Consider the following 24,428-nt stretch of genomic DNA (forward strand, 5'->3'; position numbering starts at 1 on the left):
GTATACGCGTCGAAGTCTATAACAAAATTATTTTTCAACAGCTCTGATAGCGTCCACGCAACAATGGTTGCATGTGTACTGTCAAATGCTCGCATTCTGCGGCCTAAAGCTCACGGCATGGTGCGAAAACGCCCTCACAGCGAAAGCAAAACATTGTGCGCGGACATGCATGCAGAGGCGCAGCCGGTCGCTACGAACCCATGCGATCGCCGCATTGAGGCTTCATTCTGTTATGCTCCATTCGGTTATACAGACAGCCTACTATAAGAACATATTTCCCATAGTTTACTCTCAGCGTTTGGCTACGTTTCACGTTCGGGAGACTCCATCGCGGTGGCCGGACGCAGTGGCGTTCACGGTACGTATTCGGTAATGACATAGCGTCTGTAAACGATTCTGTGGTTTCAGTTTGCCCAAGATTATTGTTATGACAGTAAAAAATTTCCCTCGTTTTGGGAGTACTTACAGAAATATTCAGGAGGGCTGCCGCCTGGTGTTTTTATTGAGCGCCGCAAGCCAAACGCGCCGCGTTATCCCTCATACTACGCAAGGGTGGCGCTTCCGACAGATGGCGACTCCTTAAGTCCTCGCCCGCAATAGTTTCGGGCGTAACTGGCCGATTATTGGGTATACACTAGAAAGATTTATTTTTGATCGCTTCATGACACGGTACAGTGATACGTGACATGTTAGGACGTTTGCACATGCACGTCATGTACCGAGATTTCCTGCGGCAGTTGCCGCCGGTAACCGTAATAGCCGCCATAACCGTGATGAACTATAACAACATGGTAGGCGCTCCAACAGCGCCTATACCACCAGCTTCGATCCGAATTCGCGCTTGTTACTGGCTCTCCGCCCTGTCAGAAAGAAACCACCGGCAAAATCTCTAATTCCTAAGTCTCATCTCAAGCTGAGGTCAAATCATTAGGCATGTTTCGTCGTAATTATTGAGATCTGCTGTTTGTTTTCGCGCTGCTAGCGCTAAAGACACGGCGCCGAGCCGTAAACTGGTTTGATTTCCAGTTAGCAGATGGCGCCACAGCTGTTTTAGCTTGAGAAATTCAGTTAGTTCGGTAGCTTCCTTGCGCCACGTGGACAGCCTGGGAATGGCTGGTTCGGAAATGTTTTGCCGAAACGGCGTCCGATGCTGGACGCGGGACGCCGTCGCATTTCTGCGCCACGGGACCCTTGCCGCAAGCCGCACCGCACGCGTGCGGTCGCGCGAAAGATTGCACGTATCAAACATTTGTTCACAAATTTAGGTTTACAATGTGCAAGGTATACACTGTGCACACAGTGTAAATGGTAATTTGCGCACAAGTGCTGGATACGTGCAATTTTTCGCGCGACCGCAAGTGTGCGGTGCGGCTTGCGGCGATGGGCGGCTCGAGCGTAAATCGGCCCTTTTAACGCGTTTAGTAACAAAGCGGCTATGCGAGCAAAGGAGCGAGGAGGGAAACCGTGGGAATAATCGGATACTTCCCACAGTATGTCGCCCAGAGCTTTGGGTATTGATATCCATCAAATGCGTTTCACGCGCACAAGACAGAAAAAGAAAGAAAAAGACCGTGAGAAACAAAACAACTAAACGCAATTACAGCACTGTAAGCTTAAAAACCAGACATGGTTTTACTCGAAAGGTGTTTGCTCTGCGCGGTATCGTTTAAACGAATTTCAATGCCTAGCTCCCACTTGAAATCAAGTCAGAGGCAGACAGTAAGACCTTGATGCAAAATGGGAGTGTTAAAGATACACTAGCATAAAGGCTTGGTCCACGTATATTGCTGCCACCTGCACTGTACTCCAGGAGACTATAGCCAGTACAGGTTCGTGTCACCAGGGATGCTGCGCCAGAGTTCGACGAAGGCTTTCACGTATTTTAGCATCAGTATGTGGAAAAAATAAAATAAATATAAGGTTATTTAAAACGGATTTATCAGGACATTGCATGCCGCGATGTAAAGATCAAGCATTGTGCGATGAAGCCGAACGAGAGTTCAAAGAAAAATGAGAATGAATATAAATATATCAACCTAAGCATGGATGCCTTGAAGATTAGTGGCAGTACTACAGTGCATTCACCTATCAACTTGACAGTCTGCACTGTCTCAATGGGTTCAAGGGTGTTCCTGGAGAACAGCCGAAAGCTTCAGCAAACTCTGGCATGAATTGGAAGCTCGAGTCACAGAGTCCGAGCACGCTTGCCTTTTGCGTGACCTCGCACTTCATATAGCAGGCAGCGATGAACAAGAGCTGCCTGTTGTCATATAATTCAAGTCCCATAAGTCGGTCGCCGTCCTCCTGCGCACCGCTCGTGTAGGCGTTAATCAGTGCTTTGCTCGTGATAATCTCAGCTAAGGCAACCATGGCGTTCCGGCCGTGCAAGAAGCTTCCGGCCGTAACGCAGTCCAACAAGGCGCTGATGTGCTTGCGCCTGGAGACGTCCTGCAGGTAGGCGGAGATAAATAGCATGCCCAGCGCTTGGGCAACTCCTAAACCCAGGCCTCCATAGTTAAGCGCGGGAACCAGGTCGATGTTGAAGTGCAGGAAGGTCAGGGAGTAGACCATCACTTGAAAGTCTTCTCCCGGCCGCAACGCGGCAAACTCGAGCGACGCGATGGCGCTTATGACGGCCTCGTCCCACTCACTCCAGTCGGGCACCAGGACTGACTTGCGCCAGTTCGCGACAAACGAGTCGCCCAAATCCAGATATTGAGGCGCGAATGAATGGTTGACGCCATGGCTCCCGCTGACTTCGATTTGGCTGTGGAATGCGCCGAACGACGTGTCCAGCGAGCGCCAATCGGCTACTACAGGAATGCTCTCGTCGTAATGAATCCACGTCGATAGCAGCTGGTGCACGGCTTCGCGAACCCGGAGAGCGAGTTGTCCGGCAGCGGTGAGCGTGTGCAGGTTTAAAGCCTTGTCACTGTATTTGTGGGAGAGGGCGTGTCTCGACAACCGGTAGGCTCTGCTCAAACAGAAGGCACCTTGACGAACCAACGCGCGAACGTTCGCTCCACCGTAAAAAGCTAGGATAAGGTCTTGGTTCGCGTACAGCGCTGCCACCTGCACTGTGCCCCAGGAGACTAGCCAGTACAGGTTCGTGTCCCCGAGAATGCGCCACAGCTCGACGAATGCTTTCACGTATTTTAGCCTCAGTACGCGGAAGACCAAGTCGCCGGTCACATTGAAGTCGAGTTCTGCGAGGACGCGGCGCCAGCTGCTCTCGGAGAGACTCTGCGACCCCCACCTGCTGAAGGTGCCAGGCGGCAGGTCTACTGGCGCTGTCATGACGTTGTACACCTGTGACAGCTCGCCCATGGCTATCTTCTCAATGTGAGTCAACTCCCTGAAGGTCGCTTCGTTGCCCGCGTCGCCGTTTTCAAAACTATTTTTGAGCGCGTAAAAGAAGTCTTCCTTCTCGACTAATGTCCTCTGCATCGTGAACTGATGGTTTAGCTGCACGAAGGACACACCGCGACTGACGACCACTACATCGCGACCATCGACCTGCATGGGAAATACGCGCAGGAAGACGTCCCAGCCGAGCTTGACGCTTGCGTACAGGGCCACGCGAAGGACGTCGACTTTGGCGGGACGGCGTGGCCACGTGATGCCGGCTTCGGCCAGGGCTTGCCTCACGGCGGGGAGTTCATCTCTATTGCCTTGGGCGACGTCGTAGCAGCTCTTGTAGGCGGCGGCCGCCCTCTGCAAGTCATTCTGGCCACTGCTGGGGACCTTGATACGGCGCACAAGGCGCCCGATGCGGTCCAGCGTCTCCCACACGAGGTCGTCCTGCACCGAGAGCGCGCTCTCTCGCCGCCAGCCATCGCAGACGAAGTTGGTGAAGCTGTGGCAGGGACTGACCGATGTGTTCAGCGAGGAGGCAAGTCGGCGCCCGTACTCGAGGCACTCGTGCGTCTTGCACGGGACGCTTCTCACGTCTGGCAGGAACATTCTGCTCAGCAAGAGGGCGAACACGATGGTGCAGGCGATGAGTGCGATGAGAGCCGTGATGAACCACTGAGGCATTGACGGGCCAGTTTCGGTGACCTGCGAGTACCGTGTACGCTTTTAGCTGCTACAAGAATGTAGGGTGGAATAACTATAACGAACGACGCCGCGCACTTGCCGAGAACAGATCAAAAGAAATAAATACTAACCAAGAGAAATTACTACCTATATTCACAATGTTATAACATCCTAAATATGCTCCAAGAACATAAGGTATGTGAACCGCCTCCCACCACCGTTGCCTATAAATGTAGGCAGCAGGTCGGGCAATCCTCGCAAACTGCAGCATGTTATGAAAATGTATGAAACTATACGGAATAATCACGTTGCTGTCATTGAAAGAGTGCACCAAGTTCAAGAAGTTGGCATTCTCTGTGCTTGGGCCAATAATTTGTAAAGAAGGCTGCTTTCTTTAGCGAAATAAAGAGCACTGAGTGTTCCGTCTAAGATTTTCGGGGTAAGGACAAAAGGCGAACATGACAAAAAAACGCTGAAATGCAACTCAGATGTTTTTTTTTTTTCTCTCAGGAGGGCTTGCCAGGACTCGGCCACGGCGACTTTATTCCCTATGCCAAATTTGTAGCTAACACGAAGACCTTTTCCAAGGTACCTAAGCCAGAATCACCACAGAAGATAAATATGAGGTCTTACAGTATTACACTTCTGAACCAGCAAGTAAGGCTTGGGAGCGGGCGAGATGGTAATGCATAAGTAGGGTTTTAAGCACGAAGTCGACACAGGGGACAGGGTAGCGCGTGTCCATAGGTCTGGTTCCCTGTCAGCTGTGTCAATTTTGCGCTTCAACTCGACTACAGAAAGCAACGCACATTAACCCAGTGGAAGAGCTTATTTTAATGCTATAGAACATGAATTGCTTTCCAGGGTTTTACGTGCCAAAACTGCGATTCGATTATGAGGCACGCCATAGTGGGGGACTCCGTATTAATTTTGACCAACAAAGGATCTGTAACGTGCCCCCAATGCACGCGGACACGGGCGTTCTCGCATTTCGTCCCCCATCGAAATACGGTCGCCACGGCCGGGATGGTCCCGCGACGTCGTGCTTAGCAGCGCAAAGCCATAACCTCTAAGTCACAGTGACGGGTTTACAGAAAGTAACGTATATGTGACACGAAAAGTGCCTTAAATGAAAAGAAAAGTCTGTCGAGACCCAACCTTTGAATTCACATTGCAGCTTTCGGTCCGTCAAGTATAAAGTGAACGAGCATACTCGTTCATTGCTTTGCCTATAGGCGAAGCAGTTGAGCAAGATTTTGAAGTTTCTCTAGTTCGCCATCCGTGCAGCCACTGACGTCACGGACGTGTGTCGGCATGTATTTCGCAGTCCTTTGCTGATATGGTTTTAGTATTTCGCAAAAGAGGTACAAAATAGCCTTTAATAGAGGACGTGCCCCGACTGTACTATACTGGAACAAGATAATTGCTCTAGCACAAGACGCCGATCTCTGAAACCAACCGTGGACTTGCCAAGGACCACAAGCTATTCTGGAGCCCTTCATCAGCCTCTTGTCCCCAGAGTTGACCGGCATTCTCACTTCAGCAGGTGTTTTCAAGATGACTCTCATTAAGAGAGCGCTACTACAGTTCCTGTTTGATGCACGATTGCATAAATTTCTATAAGCTTCTTTAAGTTACCCTGCCTTAAGATAGCCTACCTTGAATAAGGAAGAAAACGTATGCCTGCTTGAATTTTGTTTTTAAATGCTACGTCATTATCTCTTATTAGTGGAGAATAAGAGAACGGGAGAAGGAATCAAGTCGGTAAAAGACTCCAACGTCCGCAATTTTGGACCTATAGAGAAACGGGGGGAAGAAACGCTTGGTATTATTTGCGATTTATTTCTCCTCTGAGAATACATTTTTCCTGAATCATACAAAAGGCCGGCCTGAGCGAGTTCGGAAACAGTGATTTGCCACTCAGCGATAAAAAAAAAATAGAAAGCGCATTAGGTTATCGACTCGAGCTTCCGCGCTGTTTCCTTCTAGCGCTGCCTCTTTGTTTCTCCGAGGACAATCATGGCACTCCCTGATCCATGACATCTAAATCATTTGAGCATCCCGCGAAAAGCACGGCTTCAAAAAGTGTTTGGACGTGGTGTCAATTTAGTCAAGAGGATCGAAACTGGCCTGTACCACGCGGAGTAGCTGAGGGGGCCGGGATTGCCCAAAATGCGACGGTCAGTGTCTGTTGCAGTGTTCGAATCACGTGTCACGATTTTTCGGACGAAATATCGTGGCCTTTGATCAAATATTTAAAACTAACTGAGCACATGTGCTCAACTTTCCAAATAATTTCCTACCACACGGGGCGGATTGCAATATAAGCGGATCGGTATGTGTACCAGTCTTCGAATTGCGTTTCGCAGTTTATGTAGAACGAATTGGCGCACACTCAAATTCATTATTTGAAACGAACACGCGCAGTGTTCGACTTGTCAAATAATTTTCGAACATTCATATATTATTATTCAAACGTACTAGTGGCTCGGCTTCTGGGTAACAGAGCAGAGAGCTCGAAATCTGAGTGGAGTCGCCAACGGAGGATAAAAATAGAGAGCTCTAGGATAGCGTAAAATGCTTGCTTTAGCGTTAGCGAGCGAGGAAACGATATTGATTTCGTACGTTTCGGAGCAGCGCACAAACTAGTATTTTAGTACAGCGAAACCGAACGGAACGATAACGCAAAAGCAAACAGCTGCGATGCTATGTAGATGTAAATGTTCACATAGTAGAAGTAAACTTAATGCATATAAAATGTCAAACTAATACACTGATGTATCCACATTGTGAGCACAGCAGTCACCACGGTGGCGCTTCGTTTTTCCGCGAATTATTATTTCGCTTGGGGTCCCACCTGTACTAAAAACAAACAAGCATCCGTAATCTATGGCCTCTGAGATCGGGCTGCGCACGTGCCTTGCCGCTCGAGCTGTTAAATCTCGGAGGCCGCGTACGTAGCGCAACGATTGCTGTTAAGCCCAAAGTCCCGAGAAATAGAACGGATTTAGGAAACAGTGCTCTGTTGTCACTAATACTTTGTTATCCAGGTAACATGTCACCAATCTAAAACAAATTCAAGCATCTGTTGGGAACGAATGAACCAAACAGCGCAGGGCGATGAATTGATATGAAGCGGGTGACTCGAAGGCGCCGCCATGTTTTCCTCGATAAACCGTCGTAGCGAGCCGTGGAAGTAAGCGGAAAACGATGGAGGCATGCAAAGGCGCAAACCTAACGCACCGCCTGGAGGACGCATGCGCAGTTTGAACCCGCTATTTATTTGTGTATAGCATGGTGCCACTTGCGCTTTACTGAAACTGTTTAATCACCCCTAGAAGATTTTGAACAGCTAGCCGTCACCATAGACACATGCACATCAACAAATTCGTGCACGCACACACGCACGCACGCAGAACCGCAATTTCCTCGCTAAAAAAAATAATAATTTAATTTTTGTTTACAGGCAACTGTGCAAACGAATATGATGTCCTTGGACTAGTGTGCGAAAGTCTACTTGCCAATACATGCCGTTCTGGTGGCTGTTCATATAGTAGTCCGATAATTTCAATTATAATGTTACGGAATAGTTTTCCACGAATAACCTCTTAAAGCAGCTAAAGCTCAAATAAAATACGGACAGCAAAAAGAACAAGGACATACAGAGCGCTGTATGCGAGATTATATGCAGGTTTTCTCGCGTGATAAACTTAGTTGGAAAAGCGTTCTGTACGAGCTCGTTCTTTCCACTGTCCGTGTTTTATTTGCGTTTTACCTGCCTCAAGATGTCGCGATACCTCGGATACGGACCTATAGTTATTGAACTATAGGGTCCGTATCACATTGCTTTAAATTTTTTTTTTTTCTAGCATGTGAACCCGAACCCCATTAGAGGGTTCGAATGCATTTCTTTATCTTACGCTCCTATTAACCAAATGCAGTAGCCAGACTTGTTCCAGCACCAATAAATATGGAAGTGAGCTTTAGCCGAATTGGCGCTTGATTGAGTCGCATGAATCCAAAGATTGAGAAGAACATGCAGTCGTCCTGCTCTATAGTTTCGTGCAAACAGGTAACTATATTATTTTCATCTAAATTTTATTAACGCTGCTTGCAGATGCCGTTAATACCGCTGTTCGAGGTTAACGCATCGCTAGAGAATTTCCTCCTCCCCCCATTTTGCATTCTATAAAAATGCTGTCCCTTTAACAAATATTAGAGGCTATTCTCGCCTCAACTCACGCTCCGGTGTTGACATTTGCTTGTGCTTAAAGGGCAGAGAGTACGTTATTGGCATGACCTACAGTTAAGTAGATCCACAAAACCAAAGCACCATTAAGTCACGAGATGCACCTGAACGGCTTAAATCAACTTGGAAAAAAACTAGAGGGTAAATTATTTTGGAGACCAATACCAATAAGTTCGTCCGTTCGAGAATTATTCATGCCGTAGAGAGAAATATATCCTACATACATTTCAGAAGTGTCTCATTTGTAAATTATGTTTCGGAAATCGTTCGCTACATCCGCGATCTCTTTTTAGTACGAGTTTGACGCGCGCATGCAAAAAGGAAAAAAAAAACACGCACATCGACGAGGTCTGGTTGGACGTCTTTCCGCCACCGGGCGATCCCGCTATGAGGGGTGAAAACGTCGTGCGCCGTGGTCATGCGTGTCTTCATCACAGACTCGTGCTTTGCCACCGCGCCCTTGGTTGCGTCTTTCCTCTGTGTGAAAGGACGCATTGACATCATCGTTGAAGGTGGCAGGGTCGCCAGTGGCACCCGCGAAACCAGGTCCTCTTCGGGTATGTGGTGCGAAGCGGGCACCGCTGGCTCAGGCGATGCGAAAGCTGCCATCGACTCCGATGCTGCCGGCAGAAATGTCAGCGCTGATCGGGGTATCTCTGAAAAAGAAAAGGTGGCAGAACCCATCTCACGTATGAATGTCCACGGTAATGCGTTTAGCAATTAATGATATAGCGACACAACTTTGCCACCGCTGAAACGAGTTATGTATGAAGCATGTTCAGCAGCAAGACTGCTCTTTCGCGCTTACCTACAAAATTTATTCCATTCCCTAAGAACACTCAGCGCCATCTAGCGCCGCCACCACGAAGCCTGCGCGTGACCTCCGAAATGCAAGGCGCGCCGGTGCGTGCGACCGCGTGGGACGCGTCATGCGGCAACCGGTTTCCTCTCCCACCGTGATTATGTGGAGCGTGCCAGACGTGACGGAGATCTTCGAGGTAGTGCTACATCACTATGCATCTTCGGCGTGACCACCGTTTGTCCCATCAGACTGCGTTCACCAGCATAGGGAGCTGTGAAACTGGTTGCGTTGACATTAACTTAGATGAATAGAAGAAAAAACCGAAAGAGGTAAACCGGTGACCAAAACCTTTTGCGCGGTCTGAAGTATCTATAGGTTATCTATCCATATCTTACATATTGATAGAACGGGCGCGAAAATTACGCGCAACAACGGAAACACAGACGAATAAAGGGGCGTCCACCAAATTGGCGTTTGTTTGTGTCTGAGTCCGTCGCTTGCGCACGTGTATAATTATCGTGACCGTTCTACAATGGCATCAAAGCGACAACTCACTCAACAAGTATTTTCTTGCATCGTTTCTTTTTCTTATGTTGGTCTGACGTGTTTCTTTAAATGCAAACTGCGCAATACATTCGGTCGCGTTCTTTGGCGTCTTCAATGCACGAAATTGCGACACCGTGACACTGTGGTGCCACCTAAAAGGCTTTCTAGGGTGGGCGCGTTGTAAAGCACTTTCAATTGAGCGCATGTGAATATCGAGGTCGATACGCAAGAACTCTCGTGTTTTGAGTTTAGCATGCACTTTCAGGAATACCACTTGGGAGCCCTACGGTGTCGCTTATAACGCGTGCTCTCTTGCTTTCTCTTTTCTTCTTTGGGGATTTGGGAGTGGAGTTCGTAAAGAAAGTAAGACAGGCAAATAAACAAATAGGCGGATGCTGGAATAAATAAATAAATAAATAAATAAATAGGCCATAACGGAGTTGGCGCCCGCCCACGCGCATCGTACGACTATAGCCTGAACCACCAGCGACTGGCTTCATCGCCGCTCGAATGACCACAGGCGTCCCCAGTGCAGGTCACTATAATGGTGCAGTATAAATACCTGAGTTAGCGATGGCGCTTTGGTCCTCAGTGACACCCATACTCCCAGCGATCGACGTCCGTTCGCTCGCGGCTCGAGGGTCCTTGTGCCGTTCAGTGGAGGACTTCGTCGACGCCTCGGCCTGCGTGGACGTACTAGGCCGACGGGAATCCACGGACAGCGACAGGACTGCATCCTCCACCTCGGCGACGCCGGGAGAGGTTGTACTGCGTTTGCGGGCCCGCTTTGAGGATCGCCGCGAGGACTTTTTCTTGGGCTTAGCCCTGGACTTGGAGTGGCCAGAGGTTTTCTTTTCGCTCTCTGTCCCAGACCACATCGAAGAATCCATCCTCTTCGTCAGCTGCTGCTTCTTCTTCTGCCCGTGGCATGCGCCTACGAGGAGAAACTGCCATGGCGCGTGGTCAGCGTAGAGGCCTGCAAAAAAGACGAAATTAAATAACTGAATCAATCAAATTTATTTACTTTGTTAGTTAGTCATTTAGTTATTTAAACACTCTGAGGGCCGCTAGGGCGTTACGGAGAGGAGTGAGTAGCACATGAATAACAATGTAGAAATCGCGGTCTTGAATGAAGGCTCGTCGGTATTGCTGGCGATGGAGGCGGGGAGGTGGTTACAGTCAGAGGCAGTCTTCGGTACGAAGGAATTCGCGCACCGGTGTGTGCGGCAGCTGGGCACGTGGACCGTCAGACTGTGACCAACGCGGGAGTAAGGAAATGTTTGAAGCGGCAGCGACAAGTTCACGTTTTAGCTTTGGAATATGGATAAAAAGTTCTACCAGAAAAGAGGCACAGTCGGGCCCCTTTCCGTCTAATTGCTAAGTCAGGCAGTTCGAGAGAATGCTTGATGGCTGACCCGCTTCCGCTGCGAACGCAGTTGCGCACAGTAAAACGGGTACATCGATTTTGAATTGATTCAAGGGAACAAGGTAGAATCGAGTGGGGATCCCAAATATATGCGCCATATTCGAGTTTTGACCCGACGAGAGTTTTGTAGAAATTCCAATGGCGGAGTCGGAGCAAGTTTTTCTGCTCGTTTCGGAGCAAGTTTGTTCCAATGGCAGAGTGAGGGCGGGAGGAAGGTGTTCCAATGAGAGAGTCGGAGGGGATTCAGAGCGGGAGTCACTCCGTGGAGCAGAAAAAGATGCTCCGCCAAAATGGGCGGCAAGGACCGGAACTCTGCGTGACGTATTTCCTCTACCACGTTTGTCTGCTGGGAGGAATCACCATTCACGACTCGCGAGGAAGCAAAAGTTGCTGCACGCTTGGCAATATATCCATTCACACACTTTAAAAAAAACAACAGGTGAACGGCGCTGAAGAGACAAGTGACCGGTGCGGCGGCGCTGGGAGCAAACAGCGCAAGGAAATGACAACAAGCAAGGTATCCTGGGTAACTCGGTGATAGAACTTCCGCTTCGGCTTTGCTCTGCTGGCGCAGGTTGTGTTCCACTCGCGGATCTGGGGGCATTGCTCTGAGCCAGAGTCGAGTGCTCGCTCGCGGAATCCGTCGGCTGCTCCGACTCCGCCATTGGAATTAGCGCGTCTTTCTGTAGCGCGCACGCCCGTACCGGCGAGTGGAGGAGGAGGTGCGAAGCCGGCAGCGGCGGGCGCTTGGGAGAGAGCGCGCATGCGCATAGAGCAGGGAGGCGCTGGGCCAATATCGGCCAACGAGAGGGCACATGGGGTGCGCGTGCGTCGGCGACAAACTGTGACCTTGAACAAATTCGCGTTTGACCTTGGCTCCGAATGGGCAAAGAAATGCTTCGCATTTAAAATACTCCTTGAAGCTCCGTTTCGCCCGGTTGCACTTTCCCTCACCTGAACAATTCTTCTTTCTATCGAGACATCGGCTCTGCGTGTTTATCTCGACATACGCGATTTACTTTGGCAACACCAAACGATTGCTCCGCTAGTTTGACACTGGCTTTCCACTTTCTTTTTTTTTTTTTGCAATTCCCATCTGAATTTTGTTTTTCACTTAATTCATTTTTAAATACTACTGCATTGTTTCTCTTGGCGCTTTTTGAAATTTATTTCTACCACATTGCATTGGCTATACCTCCATTTTTTTTTGCTATGGTGTTGGGCTGCTGAGCACGAGGTCGCGGGATCGAATCCCGGCCACGGCGGCCGCATTTCGATGGGGGCGAAATGCGAAAACACCCGTGTGCTTAGATTTAGGTGCACGTTAAAGAACCCCAGGTGGTCAAAATTTCCGGAGTCCTCCACTACGGCGTGCCTCATAATCAGAAAGTGGTTTTGGCACGTAAAACCCCAAATATTATTATTATTATACCTCCATTTTTATGTAATTATGCATCTAAAAATAACTCTGGCTTCATTACTTGTAACGATGACGATGTTATTTGCAAGAACAAATTTAGCAATATTAGATGTGGTTGTTCACAGCAGTACAATGTTGTAGTCGTTGCGCTTCAAATAAATCAGCTACTGACTACGGTGTATGGGACACGAATCGTGTGGTAGGGATTTACGCAAAAATTATGAAATAAAGAAGGCAAAACAAATGAGAAAACCAAGTGGGCAATAGAAATCAGCTGAACTTCGACTTAGCGAAGTACATCTAAAACAATTATTTCGTTAAATCGAGAACTTAAATAGAAAACACTTAAAACACTCACGTGATTAGCAGTATTTATCCAACGGCGAAATAAAGGTGAATTTTTCGCCGGTGTAGGCTCTGTCGGACTAAGTGATTGGGAACGCACGTTTCAACTCTGCTACAGCAGAGCAGCTGGCGCTATTTGGTATACAGCCAACGCTAAGCTTGCAATGCTGAGCCACTGAGACTCACGGTTTCGTAAAAAGTAGCATGCCCCGCCTGACACCGGCAATGTAACGCAATTTCTCTAGGAATACGAATGCATTTCGTGGCATTTTTAACGCTACGGGTCTCTTACGACGTGTTTACCTACTTCTTTTATCACCACAAAAAAAACTTTCTTATATAGAGCGAAACGTTCGACTCACTTTGCTGTTTCGAGGCTTTCATCCCATTAGAATATATAAATAAATTTCCAGGAATCGGAGGCACTTCGCTAAACAAACAAATTTCGTAAAGTTAAGTTTCATTAGGCCGGGGCACATCTATTCGAATAGGACGACCATATACAGAAATAAACATGTTCTGCGCCAAATAGACACCTCAAAAAGAAGATGAACATCACAGACCATTACTACCTGCTGAATTCTAATGAAATGACTGTTTACTGAGTGGTCTTGCATTTTACTCGCTTTAATTTATCCGGTAAAATTATTTTTCTCTAAATTCATTAACACATGTATAAAATCTGCCCGGCTCTTGGTCAATGCGCCTGAGTGGGTATGAGCCATTGACTTTAGTCGTCGTCATCATCGTCATCATCATCATCATCATCATCGTCGTCGTCGTCGTCGTTTTCTTTTCCTGCTTGGTGAACACCAATATGCGAATGCACCATGTTCTACGTAACTTGAACCAAGAATTTAAAGAAAAATTAAGACTTTATTCTGTGAGATGCAGTGATCAAGCATCTGTGCTCTTCAGTCACTGCTAGAATGATCTGCCCCATATACAGCTGACTTCTGTTAATTCTTCCCTGACAGGACCAACGAAAGAAGCCATTGGAAAATGCCGCACGACTAGTTTCATGGCACTTTCATGTTTGCAGGCTTTCTTTCAGGATTGGAAAAAACTTCTATTATGTAGCATGCATTTGCAGCAGAAAACTGGATTGTGAAATTTTCAGGATAGTCTACAATTTCCTCATTGACACTTTTGCTGTGAATAGTTCATGAAGTTGATTAATAAATGAAATGTGTAATTAGGCAAACAACAAGAAAATTGACTTGCTCCAAGCAGCAGCAGACAACATTACCTTGGTTTTGTCCAGCTATGTGGCACTTTTTTAAACTTCGGCACAAGTTGTGTGGGACACATGTTATACATATGAAACTAATTATGCTTTAAAGTTTGAAATCGAATATAGAATAATTGTAATTAGAAAACTTGTAAAGAAGCTCTAAATATCTGGAATTTTGCTACAAAATTGTATAAACTGGCATGTGCAATATTGTGACACATGAGGTCAATGTAGCAAGCTTAAAATTGGAATTAAAAAAAAATTCCAAAAGGACTTCTTTTTGGGCAAGTTGGTGCTTAGATTTCCTAGGTACACTTTGTGGCGCAAAATACATTTCTTGAAAAGGGACAGAAGAAAGGAAGACAGTGAAGTGCCAAACTACCAAGTGTTTAGTGACTGCCTGAACAGACGTATAGAAGAAAATGCGGAAGTTGTATTTTCTTCTATACGTTTGTTCAGGCCGTCATTAAACTGTTGGTAGTTTGGCGCTTCACTGTCTTCCTTTCTTCTGTCCCTTTTCAAGAAATGTATTTTCGCCACAACGTATACCTAGAAAAAAAGAATCCGTTTTGTTAGCTAAAGCTGCAAGCAATGTCACAAAACAGCATTAGTAAGTACACTTCAAAGAGAGTTTCCTTTCTTCGAAGTGTTCTTTATTGGGCCTGGAAGCATACTTACAAAATGTATAGAGCTCCAAGTTGAAGCAGAATGGTTCCTATAGTTCTCAAGGTGTCAAAATGGAGCCAGTGCAAATCACTTTTAGAGTGCTACTTTCAACCATAAATGTCGTATTTTTTTTTTTTTTTTTTTTGTCGTCGAAGCATGTCACTGAAAGTAAAGCATCAGGAGCAAGCTATGCAGGCAGGCGTTTGGTCACTCAGCTTTTTAACCCTCAATCCCATGCCCTACTCCCCACAGGTTGTACGAATATTGCGAATGAAGAGTCGCGCTTCTTGAGACCGATTCTGCGCTGCTCCCATTGTCAAAGGCAGCTTACTGTCGGCAATGAGGGAAAGCTGCCCTCAAGGGCAGCTTTTCTGTATCTTTAATTTTTGTGTTATTTCTAACCAAAAACCAATCAAGTAATATATTTTCAGCATCACAATGACATAAAAAAAGAATTCTGACTGTACAAAAAAATTTCAGGAAATTTATGTTTTTGCTGGAATTATTTACGGGCTTAAAGGGTTAATAAGTTATCAGAAATCATTACATTGTTACAATAATTGATATTTATGGGTAATAAATCTACCTGTGTATGCAGGCAGCATGCAAATGACATTTGCGGTTAACGTGCGAGTACATGATGCCATTAAATGTGCCTGTGAAACCGTGGGATAACCTTTCGAGTGCCATATTCATCCTAATGAACCAATAATCGGCACATATTTAATCTTGCTGAATTATTATTGGTATTTTCTCAGCTTGAGAAAAAGGTATTGTTTTAATTTTTGTCTTCAACAAGGTTATTAATATGTTGAGAAAAGGCTCTTTTTCAAAATGCAAAGTTTTAATAAAACTGCCTAACCATGCTATACTGAAAGCATTATAAACAGTTCTAAAATTGTATGCAAGCTCAACCTCACAACCTGAAATAAGTACCCTTTCATTGTTATTTTACATTACAATAAAAAACATAGTTATATCTCCTGTGCTTTTCTTATCATGGCCAAAATTTTTTTGGGGAAACAACTTGGAAAAATGTGTGACTTGAACACGCTGAACGTGTGCACTTTCGGCTTGACAGACTTATCAAAAAAGCGACGCAGCACAAAACCGACAAGGTACTATCCTTCTACCCCCCTCGGGCGCCGTCTCTAGTGGCGTTTCCCACTGGTCGATTCCGAGCAGGATTTCTTTCGAGTCTCATCCGAACTGCGATACGAGCAGGTCGCACCACTCCTCGATCCCCCGTGGATCGCTTTTGCGCTCCGCTGGCCGATTCGGGTTTTAGCGCTCGCTCGAGGACTTCGGCGACCGCTCCAGATTGCCCAGTGGAAAACGCCATAAGCTTGGGCAGCCGTCGCGCCATATTAAGCACGGGAACAGGTATTTCTGTCACGCCTGCTAAGCGTGAAGAGGGGTTGCTGATGACTCCTAGTAGGCGGAATATGTACGCGTGGAGAAATATCATGCGTGGATTAGGCTTGTAAAAAAAAACTGCAAGCGTACGTTTAGATAAGCGTCGATTTTTCAGTGTACGTTGTTCATATTTTCTTCACCTGAGGCGTTGCCACAGGGACAGGACCACAAATTCAGGCTACGTCCTTAATTGTGCCACGCGTGAGAGCCATGGGACAATACAATGAAAACTTTTTATGAGGCAGCTTGTTCGTTTATTACTCTTCGGCCCAGATCTGGATCTCCAGGTTGATACTGCCGTTCGCTGTCATGTCTCGGGCAAATTCTTCTGTCACCCTCAACGAGTGCGGGTTTTCGCAACCTGGAACGACTACTTTCGTTTGCCAAAGATTTGATCCAACGGGGCTCCGTAGCTGAACCCTGTAAACATAATTGTCCTCACTGGAGCTCAGTATGAAGGTCTCAAAGGCGACCTCCCGGCTTGTCGGTCCATTTCGAGACATCACAAATGCGAAGACTAGACCTTGCCTCAATAGCAAGGCAATTCGCGTCGGATTTGATCTGGCGAATGCGTCTTCAATCCTGAAAGGATTTTCACCTGCAAAGGATGGTCAGAGAAATATAGAAAGAATTTCTAAGAGAGGACACTTGGCGAGAAATGGAATCAAAGAACACGTCATGGCCTAGTTACAACACCTATCGCTGCTTTGTAGCTCGTTTGAAAGCACGAACGCCGCTCCGCGCAAGTGCCTAATCACTCTTTATGTGCTTTTTATAGACCTTTTTATAAACCTTTGTAAGTCCTGGAACTATACACAGGAAAACACACTATATGGGTATTAGTCAAGAGCCTCCACAACTTCTCCATATAAGAATTTGTGTTTAAAGGAATGCTTCAAAAGTTTGTCTATTAATAATGGTTCATTACCTAGGCTGATAACAAGCATACTCTGAGTTGTTCAAGAAAGCATGAACCATACTGAACCGTTTTCTTAACGCATACGTGAATATTGTAAGGCTTGGCACGGGAGTTGCGTTAAACATCCAGCATTTCCCCGGTATAGTAAGAGCGTAGTTTCCAGCTTCGGCAACGATCCGAATCATGGGCTCTATGCAATTACTGCTCCGCACTGTGCTGCTCTTCTTTTATCCCCTGTGCTTCGCGTACACCTTGAATGCACCATTCTGAGCCTTCCTTGTATAGTGCTCATCCGAATTTTTACTTTTCGATCAGCATAACAACCCTGATTCATGCACGTCTTGGCGATCTAAGTAAATATTCATGTATGCGACGCGCCTTGTTAGTCACATTGCACAGTGTAAGGTGCCCTGCTCACTCATCCAATTGACCCATCGAATTAAAAAAAATGGCAGCAACTCATGCAAAGTTGTGGCAGAAGCGCACGATCAGCTTCGACTTTTTCTGTTCAAACACTCTTGGCTCCAATGTTGCGCTCCAAAACACTCTACAATGGCAAATTTGGTTTTAAAGAGGCTAACGTTATTATAAGTGTTGTCTTTGCCACGTGCCGAGAGAACTGTGGATTCGAGAATGCGGCATTTAGGGTTAATATGCATTCAGCAGTCAGCTTTACTATAATTATACCATATCTTAATATCATACTACCATGCTGTTCTGCCATACTACGTGGCTACCGCGAGGCGACGAGAGCTCCCACTTCTAATCAAGAATTCGACACGTTGTGCCATGCTACGAGCACCCCGTGGCGACCACGAGGCGACGTGTGCTGCCATACATGCCCCACATGGCTACCACGGGGCGACGAGGGCTCCCACGTCTCCGCGACGAATCAAGAATTCGACACGGGCGATGTCATCACCCTGCCCCGCATGGTCCCTGCCGACGAGAACTCGCCCAAACCGGTTCCTGCCGACGAGGGGTCGCCGAAGGGATTTAAGGGAGAACTGGCCCATTGTGAGATCAGAAGTTGTTTGCAGCCGCCCAGCCGGTCTAATGCGCTCCTACTGCTACCTGTACGCTATCATCCACTATCTGTAAATATTCAGCATAACAACCCTGATTCATGCACGTCTTGGCGATCTAAGTAAATATTCATGTATGCGACGCGCCTTGTTGCTCACATTGCACAGTGCTTATAAGGTGCCCTGCTCACTCATCCAATTGACCCATCGAATTAAAAAAAATGGCAGCAACTCATGCAAAGTTGTGGCAGAAGTTTCTCGTTTCTTCTTCGTCAACGGAACGCGTCCGGCTTTCGTCCTCCGCCCCGACGTCACAACAATGCCCAAACGTAAATACAGGACGTTTCACACTTAGGGCAAAACTCGGAGCGCATTGCATCGCGATGCGGCGAACGCTGGAGTCTGGTAGCGGCAGCAGCTCGCGCAGGCGCAGACGCCCCAGGTGCACAGTCTTGAACCGCGTTGTCTGCTACAGCGGCTCGCTCCGGCCGCATTGTCGGGAAGCGTGCTATTGTCAGTAGCAATGCGCGGATTTCTTTTTTACTGCGGGAAACGAGCCAACATTCCTTAGTAAGCGTTGTGCGACGCCAAACTCGTAGGTTTCGTTGGCCGGATTGTGGTTCTACAGACTTCTTCTGACAGCACGCTTCTTTAGTTCTTTCGTAAGGCTGGAGTACTGATTGCGTGCACGTATATTTCTTCGCTGTGTGTGCTGCCATAATACGCGTCGACAAAAAAGGGACACCAAATTGTTCGCGCAACATACTCGGTCTTTATTTGACACAATAGAATATAAACCACTCAACAATAATAACTATGCGGGTGAAACACGATGAAACAAACGGATAAGAATAAAACAAATGCTTCAAGTTAAGACAGTGCGCTGAAAGTTTCTTTTCGGCAATAGTTCATTGCTTAAGAGAGGCTCTGCCAGCCGGCGGGGAAATGCAAGCGTCACACTCCGAACATCACTTAGCATATGGTCATGTCCCCAGCGGCAGCGATGACAGCGCTCATGCTGGAGGGCAGTGAGGTGTAAATTGACTCGGTAAGCGATGTGTTCATTCGGAGCACGTCCCACTCGCTGATAATGTCGGACTAGAGCGTATCCTCGGACAACCCATGCAGAGGATGGCGCGCCAGCGGTACTTTCAACGAGCCCCAGGCATTTTCAATGATGTTGAGGTGCGGGGATGGGGGCGGCCACTCCAGGACAGCGACGCCGCGCTCATCGAGCAGTTCTTGCGCAGCACGTGCAGTGTGGATCGGCGACCTATCGTGCTGAAATATACAGTCACCTTTTGGAAACGGGCCGTCGAGAACGTAGGCAATCAGTATATCGTCTATGATTGCCCCACACATTTCAACGGTGAACTTGCCTTGTAAGCGTATCAGTGGACCAACACCATCTTTGCTACTGCAAGCCCACACGCTCGCACCAGTGCGCGCACTAGATGCGACCCGCTGCAGTTACAGCGGCATATAGCTGGGACAAGAAAGGAAAGCATACATTGATTACGGATATTTTATGATAGGTAATCGACTTGTCTAAAGAATCTGCGCCAACCTCACTTAAGCTGATGTTTACAGCATGGACTGCGAGCACTGGCTCGAATCACAAGCGCATGCACTGCCTCAGGCTCGACGATAAATCTGAAATACTGACCGCAATAAGCTGTTCAATCGCGGTGCACTGGCCCACCTTGTTAGGCAAATATGTAAGTCTAATATAGTTGCACTTTTTACTTCTAAAGTGGAGAAATATCTTAGCAATGACTTATTCGTGTGCCGAACGAAGTAAAATTAGACTGGATCTGAATGCGAGGTAAACCAACATAAATATTACAACTACCATCTTAAATGTATAGATGATTAATAATTGGTTCTAGAAGATAACTTACCGTGTCTCGCTGGTCGCCAGCGGTCGTAAACGTGGAATCATCACCGAATACAACGTTTTTCCCTTGTGGCACAGTCCACCGTTCATGTTCTTGTGCTAAACCGAGCCGCTTTGCTCTGTTTGTGGCCCTAAGTAATGGCCTTTGGGTGGCTGATCTGCTCCTTAGGCCGGCTTCATTGAGCCGCCGCCTCATGGTAGACCTTGAAGCCTTCAGCTTCAAGCTTTGTCGTAGCTCTTGAAGCGAGGCTTGGGGGGCGTCTACAGCAGCCGTAACAATGGACTCCCCGTCCGTTGTGGCCCTTGGTGGACGTCCGCGAGGGGTACCCTTGATGCGTCCTTCCTTCTTGTAGGCCTCCGGTATCCTGTTCAGAGCTTTAAGCGACCGTTTTGCCATCTCTGCTATGTTTTTTGAGTATAATTCCTAGAACACAGTTCAAAAACCTTCAGTCGTTCTTTCTCCGGTACACGGGCCGTGTGAACAAGGCAAACGATTTAGCACCGTTCTGGTGATACAAGAAGCTGAAATGAACTAAGAGAGGTGCGCGCCAGCTTCATTCAGATCAATCTTGAATCCTGTAAACCTGCCTGTATGTGCAGAAAGCCGCACCGTTGTTCGCTCACCAATGAGCGAAGGAAGGAGATGATACTGCATCGGCTTTTCAAGGTCATCTACTTAAGAAGTTTAAGAGCGCCAGATCACCACAAAGTCCACCATCGTCAGCGAGTGGGACGTGCTGCGAATGAACACATCACTTACCGAGTCAACTTATACCTCACTGCCATCCAGAATGAGCGCTGTCAACGCTGCAGCTGGGGACATGACGAGATACTAAGTGATGTTCGGAGCGCGACGCGTGCATTTCCGCGCTGGCTGGCAGCGCCTGTCTTGAGAAATGAACTATTGTCGAGAAGAAACACTTTCAGCTCACTGTCTTAAATGAAAGCATTTTTTTTTTATTCTTATCCGTTTGGGTCATCGTGTTGGACCCACGTAGTTATTATTGTCGAGTGGTTTATTTTCCTTTTGCGTCAAATAAAGATCGAGCATGTTGCGCACACAGTTCGGTGTGCCTTTCTCGTCGCTGCGTAATACGGCAGCCCACACAGCGAAGAAATATACGTGCACGCACTCAGTACCCTGGCCTTTCGAAAGGACAAAAGAAGCGTACTGTCAAAATAAGTTTGTAAAAACCCAATGTGGGGCCAATGAAAGCTAGGAGTTTGGCGTCGCACAACACCTAATAAGGAATGTCAGCTCAGTGCCCGCAGAAACAATGAAATCGGCACACTGCCCCTGACAGTAGCACGCTTCCCCACAATGCGGCCAGCGCGTACTGCCGTAGCAGACGACACGGTTCAAGAGTATACGCACGCGGGACGTCTGCGCCTGCGCGAGCTGTTGCCGCCCACCGATTCCCGCGCTCGCCGCATCGCGATGCAATGCGCTCCGATTTTTCCCCTAAGTGTGAAACAACCTGTACATGCTATGCAAACTGCAATAAAATAGCTTATAATGTGTCCCTTTGTCAAGCATAACAATACTTGAAGTTATGGGAGCTCAGAGATGCCGTGATGGAGAGTGCATGTACTCATCGATATCAAATCTGTTATTCGTTCGTTGTTATTATTCAAGCAGTAGCTTTCAATGAGCACCACGTTTTCCCCCAATATTCCGCCCACAAGCTATCAACGAGCTATCTTGAAGACCAATGCAGCTAGTTGCAGGCAATTTTCTTTCAGTGGAACTTCTTTGAACCTCATTTACATCCCCGTCCGTATACGCTCATAAGTTCTTGCTGATATAGAGAATAATCGGTTACCTCAAGATTACTTCCCATGTCTAGCAACTCTAATTATAAAGTATGACTCTTGAACGATCTGTACCCTAAATTCCCACAATTGAACGCAGGAATTCCTATAAACGGGCAATTACTGCCCTCCCAACCCAACAAGAATGCACCTGGAATTCTACCCTGACCGCAACTTCATCCGTAATATGAGCCAACCTGGGAGAAATCCCCACCAACGGTATTTCGCATACGCGCCGATGCACGAACATCAGTGACTAGGACGATGTACACCGTCTTCCAGGTCACGCCAAAGATACGCATTCAACTTAGCAATGGACCTGGTCCTTTGTCAAAAGCGTCAATGGGTATAAAAGTAATTACGTCCAGTAAGTTGTGGAAATATGTTAACCCTGTAATCACGAAAGGAGGATAACGACATCCCGATCATCATCAAGAGCGGAGGGCACGAGATTGGCGCTCGAACACCACCATCTTGTTCTCCCGACGTACTGTTCAGAGCTACCGCCTGTTCGCTGAACTCGTCCAATAAACCTCCCTACATTTGGTGGATCTTGCTGGGTACGCACATCACCGGCACCCTGAACTCCGATCCCGTACGTTGCACTCGACCATGCAAGCTGACGCTGCCCAACCGCCGCCATCTCTCCCGGCCGCCGTTTGCCCCGGCCCGGTTCGCCAGCGAGACCCCCCGGTATTTTCGGGTACGGAAGACCAGGACGTCGAGGACTGGCTGTCCGCCTACGAAAAAGTTAGTGGGCCCAACAAGTGGGATGACGCTGCTAAGCTGAGTACCGCGAACTTTTTTTTACTTGGCTGGCGTGGCGAAGCTGTGTTATACGAACCACGAATCGGAATTTGAGAACTGGCCCGCGTTTAGGGAGGCAATATCTGCCGTTTTCGGTCGCCCTGCCGTGCGGAAGTTACGCGCCGAGCAACGGCTGCGCACACGGGCACAGGAACCAAACGAAACTCTTACCGCCGATATTGAGGACATAATCGATCGCTGCAGGCGCGCCTATGCTTCAATGAGCGAGAGTGCCAAAATACAGCATATTATGAAGGGCGTCGACGACGATGTCTTTCAAATGCTTCTTCCGAAGTCTCCTGGCACAGTATCTGAAATCACACGTTGAAATCGCTGAAATCGTTAAAGAAGAGGTCCAGCGATCGCTTGGAGGCCCTGAGGCGCAACCACAATCACCGCAACCTCAGCCGGAAGCGATGACCTACGCCGCGTTGCCCGCCGTCAAGGTCCCACTCCGCTACAACACCAGGGCACTGTAACGCCGCAATTTCGTCATCCACAGCCGCCGCCGCCAGCACGCCCACCCGTCGCCCAGCGCAGCTACGCGACGAAGACGGACGTTTGGCGAGCCCCCGACCACCGCCCGCTCTGCTACCACTGCGGCGAAGCCGGCCATGTGTACCGTCGATGCCCAGACCGCGACCTGGGATTGCGAGGATTCACCGTCAACGCACCACGCCTTCGGGAAGGTGAACGCCCTCACGACATCGCCGACTACTTCGCCGCTACTCAGTGGAGCCTCCCGTTCGCCGTCACCAGGCCACTAAGTGTCGCTGCAGCGCCGTCCATACACTGGCCCAGCACGGGGCCGTTCTGCGAGCCCATATCCGGAAAACTAAAAGCAGCAACCGATGGAGGTGCGGTTGCTGTTCGTCGAACTGACGAAGATCCTACACCACCGACGAATACGCCAAAAATCTTGTCTAGACGACATGTCAACGAGACACCGCCATCCCGGCGGAGTCTGGAAGCAAAGAATACGCCGATGAAAGACGACCTGAGGACGCCACGTGCCAGCCACAGGTCAACGCGACGCAGCCGCGATCCGATGCCAAGGCCTAACTGTAACGCAAGACAAAAAACCAGTGGCGTAGCCAGAAATTTCGTTCGGGGGGGGGGGGGGGGGGCTCACGTTGCAGCTCGGCCTCATCCTTAAGAGGAAACTTTAGGTGGGTCTCCTATCTAAATACATGTAGAAGGAGAATTTGTTTTTCTCCGCGACCACTGCACCACATTTGATGATGTTTATCGCATTTAAAAGAAAAAACTTAAATTCTAGTGACTGTTTGTTTGGAATTTTCGGTTTAGGTAGTCAATATTTTATTGAAAAGTGGCAATAATAAAAAAAATTCGGTAGACTAAACAATGAAGTTTACAACTCTGTAAATCAGCAATGAAAATTGATATCATCACAATTCTGTGAATTGCATCTAGTAGTACATCTACAGCGGACAAAATATGTTACACATGAATCTAAAAAAATAAATATTATGGAAATACAGATTTTGCAGAACCCTTCTACATAACGTAACAAATTCACGTCAGATACAAATTGACATATCGAATTTGTCCGCTTTGAATGGTCTAATGAATGCCGTTTACAGAACCGCGATATCTGTTCTTGATGTAGAGCTAATAATTTACAAACTTCGTGCTTCTATTTTCTTGTTTTTTGAACTTTCAAAATTTTCAAAAATTTTTAACAAAGTTCAGGCCCTAAATCGAAATTCCGCTTCCAACAGACACTAGGCTTCAACTTCCTCTCTCAAATGCAACAAATTGCAATAAATGAGATTGAGGGGTTATCTCAGAAAAGCGTTTCTGCG

At 47.5% G+C, this 24,428-nt stretch overlaps 1 protein-coding gene across 1 annotated transcript in view; it reads right to left on the bottom strand.

Annotated features, from left to right (window-relative positions):
- Positions 1-1,648: 1,648 nt before the first annotated feature.
- Positions 1,649-24,428, bottom strand: part of LOC142575755 (uncharacterized) — a 78,968-nt gene continuing 56,188 nt past the window's right edge. The window contains exons 2-4 of the mRNA XM_075685373.1: positions 10,198-10,611; positions 8,627-8,943; positions 1,649-4,059 (exon numbers count right to left, since the gene is read on the bottom strand). Coding sequence (XP_075541488.1) covers positions 2,089-4,059; positions 8,627-8,943; positions 10,198-10,611 — 2,702 coding nt within the window. The 3' untranslated portion in view covers positions 1,649-2,088. The remainder of the gene's footprint in view (positions 4,060-8,626; positions 8,944-10,197; positions 10,612-24,428) is intronic.

This window comes from Dermacentor variabilis, chromosome 3, assembly GCF_050947875.1.
Source record: "Dermacentor variabilis isolate Ectoservices chromosome 3, ASM5094787v1, whole genome shotgun sequence".
NCBI lineage: Eukaryota > Metazoa > Arthropoda > Arachnida > Ixodida > Ixodidae > Dermacentor > Dermacentor variabilis.